Source organism: Ischnura elegans, chromosome 12, assembly GCF_921293095.1.
Source record: "Ischnura elegans chromosome 12, ioIscEleg1.1, whole genome shotgun sequence".
Classification (NCBI taxonomy): domain Eukaryota; kingdom Metazoa; phylum Arthropoda; class Insecta; order Odonata; family Coenagrionidae; genus Ischnura; species Ischnura elegans.
Window position 1 is genome coordinate 65,290,658 of NC_060257.1, and position 12,316 is coordinate 65,302,973.

At 37.5% G+C, this 12,316-nt stretch overlaps 1 protein-coding gene across 1 annotated transcript in view; it reads left to right on the forward strand.

Moving 5' to 3' along the window:
* The window catches only part of LOC124168911 (lachesin-like), a 1,190,944-nt gene extending 1,180,755 nt beyond the window's left edge, over positions 1 to 10,189 (forward strand). The window contains exon 16 of the mRNA XM_046547298.1: positions 7,477 to 10,189. Within this exon, the coding sequence (XP_046403254.1) occupies positions 7,477 to 7,793 (317 nt within the window). The 3' untranslated portion in view covers positions 7,794 to 10,189. The remainder of the gene's footprint in view (positions 1 to 7,476) is intronic.
* The last annotated feature ends 2,127 nt before the right edge of the window (positions 10,190 to 12,316 follow it).

A 12,316-nucleotide genomic window follows, 5' to 3' on the forward strand; every position in this document is an offset into this window, starting at 1 on the left:
GTCATGAATTATATTTTATCATCACTTAAAATATTGTTTAACAGCAACCACCCATTTATACCTCATTTATATTATTAAACTCCTTTATTTTCGAGAGTTTTTTATAACAATTAATTAACCTGCTTCCCCCATTTTTTCTTACCATTTCAAATCGATCTTTAAAATGGTTTATTTAATATTATATATTCTTTACAAGTAATCTTCAAATGTGTCTGCCTGGATCCAGTTAAACGCGATTAAGATTTCTTATTTTTTAACTAAATGAAATCAATATATTTTTATAGATCTCTCACCAAAGGTTGCATGACAAAAAATTACTAAGAATCCTTCGTATTTCTCTATCACTAATAGGTCAAATATAGATATAGCAGTTCTCATAGTATTATGAAATGGAAAAGTAGAAACGTTTCTTCCAACCTCTCATACGAATTTAACTTGGAATAATGTTAATTCTCGGTAGTCACGGCCAGCATATGAAAGTTTTAATACATAATAATTCACTTAAAGGGTTAAGTATGTAATAATACTCGTACATCCATATGCATAGTAACTATACATACGTCGGTGATTGACGTGGTATGACGTCTGTCAGCGATGAATATCTTTAAGTGGAAGAATAAAAATTAACCCAATGTCATAAATAGAATTTAACTGGCTAATTTTCAAAAGGATTGTATAATGTCTCAGAGAGCCAATGCCCAGACCACTACGCTTTAAAGGTTCCTTAATTCCCAAATTGTACCGAGGCTCATGGTCCGAAAATACTAAGGTCCGTGGTTCAACTCCCGGCCCAAGGGAATTTTTTCTCATGGTAATTCATGAATATACAACAGTATTTTAGCCCTTGGACTACTTAACGTAGACGGTACGGGACTACTTGCGTTCCTACTTTCTACGTTATCAGTTTAGTTAGCGAAAGGTTATTATAACAGGTATGAGTTCAAAGATCTGCGAGACTACTTTACCCCTTGGACTTCTTGGAATCGGATGAAGGAAGGGAAAGTGAGGGAAAGTCGTGGCCATTTCAGTTCGATGCGAGATCACGAAAAGGTACCTTTGTCGACCATCAATCGTCGCGCGCCGGGACTAAGATGTTCCGCTCGTGAGGACTCGGGATCGCTTTAAGAAGGAAAAGGACTTGAGCGAGTAGGAAGGGGAAGTCCCTGAGTGGCATTCGACGGTGAATAACAGCGGTCGGTGATTCAAGATCCCGGCGTGGAGGAAAAGGGGTTGAAATTTAAGAGGACCGTGGAGATATGTAGCGAAAAGGTAGAGATGGGGGAAGGTTTATATGGGCTTCCCCTTTCAATGGAAGGTGTAAAGGTGGTGGGTTAAGGAGGCAGCAGAGTTTAGCCTGGAGGTTTAGAGAAGAAATTTGGGGCTAAGAGTGCACACTACCTTGTCGGGAAAAGTTACGTTCGAAAAGTAATTGCAAAGGTTGGTACACCAAATTTGTATGGAGAATGTATGCAACACTGCGTTTGTACATCCAATTGTACAATGCAGACAGTTGAACTGAGTGTTTTGTGGGTTTTGTAGAGATATGTGTTGTACACGCAAAAAACATTTTCGCTAATTATGACATACTTAAACATGTAGATCGCAGAAAACAAAACTTGCATTAAGATCATCAAATAAACCTAGAATAATGATCTCTAATGTCATTTCTTCTGTAGCCGTTTAAAATGAAACTATATGTGTCGAAAATCTTCGTCATTTAGATTATTTCGTAAGTCTTTTTTCTATGTTTTCAATTTTTAATATTTTTTTATGTTCCTATAATATGATTTGTGATTTCATACCTATTGACAATGTTTAATTGAATGTGAAGTATACACATACAATTTTTGAGTCTTGCCGATAACGCCGTGCTATCACCATTAAAATAATTCTAAATATCCGTAGGCTTTTTCAATGAAGTACCTACCTCTAGATCCAAAATGTTCTCAAATCTTAATGTTTCCATTCAACTTTTAAAGTCCAAAATTGGTAGCTTTCTGAATAATAGAACTTCACATTGATTTGTATAATAGTAACTACATATTTTTTTTCATATAGTGCTACAAAAATCATATATTAGCATTGGCTTTTTTCGCCAGTACCACTAAATTTCGGCGGCGCTAAGAGGGTTAAGCTACGTAGGCTAAAAAGACTCAGGGATTGTACTATAAGGTAGCGAAGAAAGTATATCTAATTTAAAAAATCATTACATTGATATATGTAATAGTGACTCAATATTGTTTTTTCATAAAGTGCTTAAAATATCTTAAATTAACATTGGCACCTTTCTCTAGTAACAACAAATTTCGGTGGCACTAAGAAGGTTAAGGTGGGAAGGTTAAAGAGATAAAGGAATGGGGTAGTTGATATAAAGGGGGGGGGAGAAAGTATATCTGAAGGGGGTTACTGAAACTTCCCCGGAAACCGGGCCAACATCCGAAGCGGTAAGTGGATTCTTACAGGGAAGGGGATGTTTTTTTGGACGTGGGGAGTGTCAGGAAAGGGGTTGCTGGGTTGAAAGGAAAGTCCCGAAAAAGGGCTCCAGAGATTCCTACCTCTCGGACGAGCAGCAGGGGTTATATATGTAATAGTCAGGTGGGGTGGTCCGCTGGATACGAAAATAGGGACTGGGAAAGAGAACAAGGGAAAGATAAAAATAAGTGTAAAAGAGTGCAAGTTCCGGAACCAATTCCACATTCCACTTTCGACTCCGCGCTTCGGGAGGGGTCGTCCTCACTCCATGCCATTCTTCTCTCACATACATCTTCCCCACTTCTCATCCACTCTCGGCCCGTGTCGTGGAAGTTGTTCAGCCGAGGATGGTCCAAGCGAGGTACCTGGACTAAGAGCTGGGCAGCGATGCGGTTGTCAAGGAATCCGGTTTGACATCCTAGCCTTGGGTATGGGAAGGTAGTCTCGGGTTATGGACTCGGAGGAGAGGAATAAAATCAGGTCTACAGTTCTCTTTTGCATTCAGTTCCGGAATCAAGTAATCGGTCTGGGGGATGTATAGATAGGTGAATGGAAAAATATTTATTTTCGTATAAAATCGGGTCAGGTTTGACTTGGTGGATATATCCATGATAAAAACTAAAAATAGTAATTCAGCTTATTAAAACAACTTGTCTGTTTCCACACTATTTTATTTTTACCGACCATGGTTTCGGCAGCCTGTGCCATTGTCAAGGTACATAGCCTTGGGTGACAGCCTTTTTATGGGTTTTTCGGGAGGGGGAGGAAGGGAGGGGAGGGGTTATTGGAGTGTGCTCGTGCCGAGGTTACTGATGACGTAAATGGGCGATGGGTTGGAGGTAGGGTAATGTTCAGAAGGGGTGAGTGGAATGGGAACATATGGTCGTTACATAATTTAAAATCAGCGGGGCAATTCACAATTTCAAACTGTTCTAAGAAATCCAGTTTCCGCCCCTTGTCACGCCGGACATCACGCCGGACACTGTATCTTTTATAAAAATAGTAATTTCCACACCTTATTACAAAACTGATCTACTGATCTTGGTTTCAACATATTATGTCAAGAGCTTGAAAATGATATCATATGTTGCAACCACAGTCGGAAGTTTATTAAAAAACTGAAGTAAGGAAATTACCGTATACACTTTTCATGATAGAAAATATTCATTGTTTATGAAAAAATCCATGGTAAAATAATTACAAAAAAGATAAACTCATTTGATAGAATAACAAAACGTAAAAAATTCATGTACGTAAGAAATAAAAATGCATATGGAGTGTTACACCATACCGGATTTGATACAATACAAAAAAATGTATTATTCATTTCAATAATAACGAAATGGTCCGGTTAAAGGAGAACCATAATAACAACACACATTTTACACATAAAGTACACAAATTTGAAATAAAATAAGGGTAATTTATGCTATTTCCAAGGAAAAAAATAATCACAACACTTTACTTTAAATTTTTTTAACAGATTTGCAATTTTTTGCTCTAGTTGGCATCTTATTTTAAAGGTGGCAAGCGGTCACAAGAAATATTTCTTGAAATACGAAGTTTAGGGCAAATATTAATTGAGATCATATGTAAAAAGCAAATGCTGATTTCACCACTTTAGTATACAACTGCACCACCGTCCATGGTTTCCGCACTTCATGGAAGTGCTGAAATTTTCAAGAACTAGAGAGAATTAAATCCAGTAACAAAAGAAAATCATCAATTTCATAAATGATATTTTTTTAAGGATACCTAGGATGTTGTGACATGTTAACTATCAGTTCTACATTTCTCTGCATTATTTTCGATTCCAATTCATTCCTAACTACTGCATACCTATTTGATCATATTTCAGTATCTTACCGGTGGTATGAGCAGCTTAATAGTGACCATAGGTGCTTTCTTCTTTTTTGGAGGAAAATAATACCTATTCATTAACGAACAATCTGTTAAATTTCTGTAGAAAAAGTAGGACTGTGAAAGAACGGCCTAGTAGTATCATAACGCCTATTTTATTACTACCGCCTAGAAAATTTAGTGTGCTAATTCTAGAATCACTTAGAGGAGGACACTTAGGGGAAAGAAGGAATACATTAGAGATGTGCAAGAATTGCTAGAGGGCGTTCCTTTCTCCTGTCTGATTTTTCCTGTGTTCGAGGCGTAAGGAGATTTGGAACGTATCCAGACGATAACACTGAAAAAAGCAGAGGCCAAAGTTCTGTTCGTATATCTAGGGACATCTACGACACTTCCACGTCTACTATCAACTATAAACCTCTTTGACCACGGTGAATTAGGATAGTACGTTTGTGCTCGGTAATTTGGTAGCATTTAGAGAAGGTAACATGAACAGAAAGGAAGAAAAAACCTGCATAGGTGGCTAAAATACAAACGGATATTATGGAGATGAGTTATGCTTCAAGGGAATGGTACAGTTAAATACGAAGTGTGGTACTTGAAGAAAGCAACGGCTTTGGATGCGAGAAGTGAGGACAGAATTAATTGGAAACATTAAAAGTTTTAATAATGCTTAAGCTATGCTCTACCGTGATTGTGGCTAGAAAACTTACGCGAACGACTGTGTAAGCTATCTCAGGTACCCCATTCATATTTCATAAATTATATGTTGTGTTTTAGTTTTTCCGGTAATTCAACTCCATGGCTCTTTTTTTATATAATATTTTGTTTTTTATAATTTATAAGTACATTTCAGGAAACATTTAGGTTTTTACATTGATTTTCTACGAAACGGCAGTAATTTTTCATTTTTTACCATTGTAACAGTACATGACCAACATGCTATGAAAAAAGTACAAAAGGTACCATAATGTAGAATATTGGCGTTATTGGATTTAGAGTATTGTATAATTTGTTCCATTCAACTTATTCCCTGCACCAACCCCTTCCCTGCACTCATATAAAAATTAGTTTTTTTCTTCAACATCTTTTTCTAACCGCCAACTCAGTTACTTCACCAATAAAAATTGAAGTTTTCAAAAACAATTCAAATGTAAAAAAAATAATCATTCGTCACCTATATAACGACAAAGTTGTTCAGCTCAAATACAAAAAATATCAAAGAGACCCAAAAAATAAAATTATACAACATTAGCATCATTTGGGGTTACCGAGTTAACCCGCACATTCACGGAGGGTTTGGGAGACTTAAGCACGCCATTTCCTTCTTAGCCTCAATTTAGTCTCATCTTCTTGGTCTGGAGAATCCCAAATTAATATTAACCCACCATCCAACGCCACGTCATGGCAAGGCCATATCGTTCTCAATGAAGCCTAGGTGGGACTTAAAAAAATCTTTGTATCGAGTGAATTTTCATTTACCATAATGAACAAAAACGTTTTTTATCGCATAAGATAAAATAATGGGTGAGTCAATAAAATTAGATCCCATTTCCAGCGCTCTTCCTCATGTTGATATAAACATTAAAACAGTGATTTTATTCGTCAATAAGTATCATTTAATTGTATTTTTTTTCCAAATTTATCGTAAAAAATCATATAGCATAAGGTCAAAGATAAACCAAGAAAAAATTTTTACCTTCATAATCTACTTCTGCCTTTTCTTTCAGTAAACACAAAATTGCACCTAACTTTGTATGTTTGGCCTCCACATTATATTTTGTATCCAATGTTGCACGTCGTGGAGTGTGAAAAATGGCGTAAAGGAAAAGATCAATACAATCCAGAAACTAACTTATACTCACTTGAGTTTCATCGTGGAAAATGTAACATTTTGTTAAATATTAGGTGAAAGAGAACACAAGACAGTGCGCTCAGCTGTATCAATTACATCTGCTTCTTCATTTATTGAGCATGAATCTGCTTCCAAATATTATTTTGTACCTTCATAGTACTCATGCATAGAAAATTGCCAGCCAAAACCTTTGCGTCGTCGACAGTTATAAATAAAGTAAAATATAAGATGAAAGAAAACCAACAAGCCTGCATTTACATTCGTCAAATACCTCAACTTCCTTCATCAGCGGGCAGGAATACGCTACCAAAAATGATTGTAGGAAGAAGCTTTGGTTTGCATCCATCTTAGCATACCTGAGCCTTTGTGTCGTGGAAAGTGATGCAAGGTGTACAACTTGAGATTAAAGAGAATTCAAGTATACCTGCATCAATCATTTATGCTTATTAATTTAGTAAGCACACATCCGCAATCTCTTAATCCGCAAACGCATGATACTCGAGCTTAATTTTGCACCCAGTGTTGCATGCCAGAACCGTTGCATCGAGGGAAATAAAGTAAGTTTTTGATCATATGGTCAAAGAGAATTCACTGAACTTCTTTTACTTACATCGATGACACTTGCTTCTTCACTCAATAAGCACGCATTCGCAACCAGCAATGCATGCTAGTGCTTCGTAACGTCTTTTGCATCTTGTGTTGCATGCCAAAACCGTTGCATCGTGTAAAGTGAAGAATTTCGCTATGCATATGGTCTAAGATAATTCATCAAACTTCTTTTAACTGTACAAGTACTCTTGCTTTCTTATTCAATAAGCATGAGAAAGCCAGCCATGGTACGCCACCGAGCTCTCTTTTGCATCTGGTGTTGCTTGCCTAAACCGTTGCATTGACGAAAGTATAGCATGGTGTTGAGCATACGGCCAAATAAGGATTCCATGGAACTTCTTTAACCTCTATCAATTACTCTTGCTTCTCAATTCACTAAGCAGTAACCCGCAACTTTCAATGCATGTTAAGCCTTCTCATTGTCATTTGCACCCCATGATGCATGTCAAAACCATTGCATCGAGGAAAGTGAAGAATTGTGTTCAGCATATGGTCGAAGGGAATCCACAAAACTGCTTTTAATTACCCAAATAACTCTTGTTCTTCATTATATAAGCATTAAGAAATCTTCAACGCATAGTACGCATCCGAGCTTCTTTTGCACCCGATATCGCATGCTAGGCTCGTAGCTTCGCGGAAAGTCAACACGTCATCAATTCGTTGTTTCTCTCGACCTGCAGAGATGGAGCTACCTTACAGCGCCAGGGGCACCATGGACCGGGGAGACTCACACATGGACTCGGCGGGCGGAGACGGCGACGACTCAGGCGAGCCGGGTGACGGCAACCGGCTTTACCAGGGATCGCTGCGTGAGGACGGCGGCGGCTCGGCCGGTGGCAAGGGGGGCGGCGGGGACGAAGGCGGAGGCGGAGACGGGGGCGGGGACGGAGGAGGCGGTTCCTCCGCCCCCTACACGGCCTCCAACAACCACGTTCTCCTCCTCCCCCTGGTCTCAATCCCCCTCGCCCTACGAGCCGTCCTATCTTCGCTGCAGTGACCGCGCGGAGCGCACTCATTGGGACTGAAGCGGCTCCATTCAACCTCAGTGCCGCATTCGACCGCAGACGTTGCCTGCTGCATTCGACCATAGTCGGTTCGGGGTCCAATTTGACTCCTCTCCAGGGTGTGTTAGGACTGACTCTCCATTTTCACCCGCCAGGTGGCTTTGTTTCGTGGATCGCGTCGCCGTCGCGAAAAAAACATGAGTGTTGTTTTTCTCCCTTGTTCTTGAGTTTTTAATGTGCCAAAAAAGGGTTTTGATGATTTCTGAAGTAGAGAATGAAGTGCCGTAATATTCGGGTCCCATGCCCTGAAATCATTAAGCAGTACGTACTACCATTGCGTTTAAAAAAACAGCAACTTGAAAGAAATCCATATGAATAAAATGTGTAAATTATGTCAATATCCCTGTTTTCTCTCGAAATCATTCCCCTCTCACGGGCTTCTGTTTAAATTCGATCAAACTGCCTCAAGTAAGAAAAATGCTGGATCTTGCGGGCTGAGCACTTTGTTGACCTTGTGTCGACTCTTCTGAGATTAAATATAGTAATCTGTGCAAGACAAACTGATCAATTTTATCCATATCCCAACTCCCAGTACTTTTTGCCCAGAATAATTCACCACATCAGTCGCCATGTTAAAAAAAAGTCACCCTCGTCTGGAGGTAAGAAGATAAAGATGGTTCGACCTTTGTGTGTTTAGGTCTGCCAATACGCATTGGTAATAAAATGAGACGCATTGCTGCTGTATTGAGGCGTCTGTGCATGAATGTGTATTTTTATCCGGGATGGACGTGGTCACTTTCAAAGAAAGAGTCGCCGATTTGATGTACGTGAGAAAGCGGGGCGGAACCATTTTCCAAGATGGCCGCACGAGTTCTTCTTTTGTTTACTAGACGCGCTCGCCACGCGGCGAAGTAAATATGCAATTAAGCTGCCCTCTTGCGACAGCAAGCGAGAGACGCAGCCCGCTTTCATGGAACATGTAATATAATATAAAGGAATGAATATTTGAAGAGAAAAAAACCGTTTTTGTTGTTACTGATCGTTCGCCATATTAAAATATGTATACTATGCGTCCGATTTCCGTGTTACGTATAATGAAAAAAAATAATGGGAGCTTGTTCAAACCAATCCGTGTGCGCGAGTGTTTTGTTTGTTTAATTGTTTTTTCAATGGGCCTCTATTTTATACTAATGGCAGGAATAGATATCTCCCTAATCCACATCTTTCCACCCTCGTATAAACCTTATTCCTCTACTTCGCTGTCGGTCCCACATAATACCCATGAATTTCCCAGTAAAAAAAGAAGAAAACCCTATACTACCTCTTCCCCGAGCCCATTTAAACGATGCGCAAGGATCGTAGGGACATGTTGAGTGCATATTGCTGTGTGCTTGTGTATGTTTGCAGTATTGAATGTGTCAAGAGTCAGGGGAGCCCAAAAAGTACGTCCCAGATCTATGCCAATTCATCACCCATCAAAAGATTTGAAGTTGCCTAAGTGACAATTTTCTCCGATGCAATCCTTCACATGTTGTGTAAAACAAACTTTTCCCTTGTTAGTGAAACCTTCACCGCAAAAACAAACCGGGGGAAAAACAATTTACACCCTACAACTAATTATTATTTCTCAGAGATCTTGAGCAGATAATTCCCAGACCTCAGGATGAAATACCTCCTTCCTTTATACCGTCACTAATCTCTCTTTATCCAAACATGGCCTAAATCCTCGATGCAGACGGTGAAGGTTTACATAAAGGTGAAGGAATTTACTTTTACAGTCCACCAAAAATTGTTATGGGCAATTGAACATGCTTCTTCCAAGAACTGGTCGCTCGACGCATAACACAAGTGAGTTGGATGTGAATATTTGGGAGCGAGTTAAGAACAGTAATGGATGACGACAGTTCATTTGTGAATGTACTAGTTTTTAGTTTTGTGAGATAGACAATACGGGTGTTTAGAAAAAGTGCGGAGAAAACAATTGGGAACGTTTTGTGGCTCTTAGTTGAAATGTGGCCGAATAAAAAACAGTGTAAAATGACTCTTCGAGGATTGTGTGATGGAGATTTTCCTCCTGAGTTTTCGCCGTTCAGTGTGTATGGGTATGTCGCAAAAAAATTGTTTGTCGACACAATTTGGTTGTTTGCTTTGTTCCATGCCGCTGCCTTTGTGCAAAAAAAGGAAGAGGAATTAAGGTTGAAAAAAGCCATTAAGACAAACAATACTATCGATTGTTATTCATACAAGAGTAATAACTGTTGTAGAAAGAGTGTGTATATATGCCTATGGATGAAATGATATTATTATATTATACTGAAATGAATAAATATACAAATATATATATGGAGAGAGATGCTGCCGTTGCACCAATAAAGGTTTTGAAAGATGACCCTGTCTTTTATCATTGATGAATGAGTTGAATATTCGCTGTCATATTTTACGAGTTTCAGACTAAATTTTTCAGTTTATTTGCTTCATCATCATATATATTATTACAGTAAGGTCTTTTTCTGTTATACCGTGTATACTTCTTAAATACTGCACATGTAGTGATGAATGAATTGTCATTTTAAACGTTGAATCACCGGCTTCTGACAAAAACTGCAACCTCAAACTCAAATTTCACTATTTACCCATTAATTTGACTCAAAAGTTTCGATTTTTCCATGTCGATTACTCGCACGAGATATATCGACTCCACACAGTTTTTTAATTCTAAATTTCCAAAAAAAATCAAAGCCCGTTAAACCTGCAACTAAACCAAAGGAACGTAATATAAACAAGAAAAATTGTTAAAAATAGTATCTAAGAAGTGTGAAGAACTTTTAACGTTCTCTAAAAGAGACATCGTGCGTAAAGAATTTAAAAGATATCATGTATCACGAACAAAATAAATCATGTGGAAAGTATTCAAGAATTATTATCAACGTGAATTGACAAAAAAAGATGAAAATAGTAAGAAATGCACATAGTGATTTTAGGTATATGGGTGGCTGGTATGTAATTGTTATGTGTAGGAGTGAGAACTTACAAGGAAATTTTTTTAAAAATTTTAAAGAAAGTACAAAGAAAGTGCTTTATCATACACGTTTTTCTATATTTACAACCGAAATAAACCTTTTCCTTAACATACTTATTCCCAGAAATTTTCGTGAAAGTGCGAAATTATCGCACGGGTTACCTAGTATTTTATAGTACACTACAGTTTTAAAAACACATGCTAAATGCATTGAAAATTATTTTAAACATTTATATCATATTTATTTTGAAACGACGGGCGAAGGAGAGACTTCATCTTTAGCAAATAGTGGATTAATATTCTTCCCGCAAACAGCTGTGCGGGGTTACTCAGTTACCCCACCAATAAATATTGAAGTTTCCCAAAACAATTTCAATATTACTCAGTTATTAAACGGTGTAACAATTCTGAGAATAAAGCCACGGTGAACCAGGCATCATTAATATTAGAGAGATCAAATATTAAAACATTGCCATGGAGAAATAACGCCTGGGTGCGCTGTGTTTGTGATTCTGGGAAATTTTTATTCAGATACCTTATCATTTAGCCATCTAATTATAATTATTCCACTTTTATTTGAAATTTTGGCCTTCGTTACACCGATCATTAATTATTCCTTTATTTTTTAATCGAAATAATTATATTCAATAATTTGCAACCCATTGTCAGCGAGGGTGATGATATTTTTGGAGTCTTTGTGTGGAGTCACTTTTAGAAAACGATTTCCATCGACAGAGTAAATAAAATATTTTATAAAAATTCCGCAATGCATAATATCGAAATGCCTGATAGGTACTCTGTTTGATTCATTTAATATATTTAGTTCGTGCATTCGTTATTTTCCATACCATAGTCCGTATTTCACTGGAAGATTTTTTAAAAAGTGCACATGATATTTCATGTCTACTGTTTTATCTTCTTTACTTTCGCTTTAATAAATATTGTTTTCATTCGTTTTTCAATTCTTTTGATCACTAGTTTAGTGAACTTTCTTTTAGTGAACTTTTCTTGAAATCATTTCTTTTAAGGCTAAATTGTTTGCTGGCTAGCTACCCAGGGATCCTCCTGCTTTGCAAAATACATCAATTGGAGTGTGCTTAATCTACAAATCGAGAGATTATACTAGCTAATGTAGGTAAGTGGTATACTATTTCTAATATGAATTTATTAAATGACGTTAACAATAATTTTATTGGTAGGAGCAGGCCTTGATTAATTGATGCTGAATGTGGTTTATGGAGTGAGACGATTTAGCCGGTGTCGTAGGAAACCTTTTGCATTAGGTTAATGATTCACCACATCGACAAAGTATTTTACTATTCTGGTTCACATTATGCAAAAATGGGTAGATACTATGTTGTCGTCTCGTAATAAACTGAAAGGAATATATGAATGTGAAAATGCTAACTAATAAAAGAAGATGATTTTCATTACAGCTCTTACTCTGATTTAAACAATGTTTCTTTCCTGATCTATTTTCATTTTCGAATTTGCCTT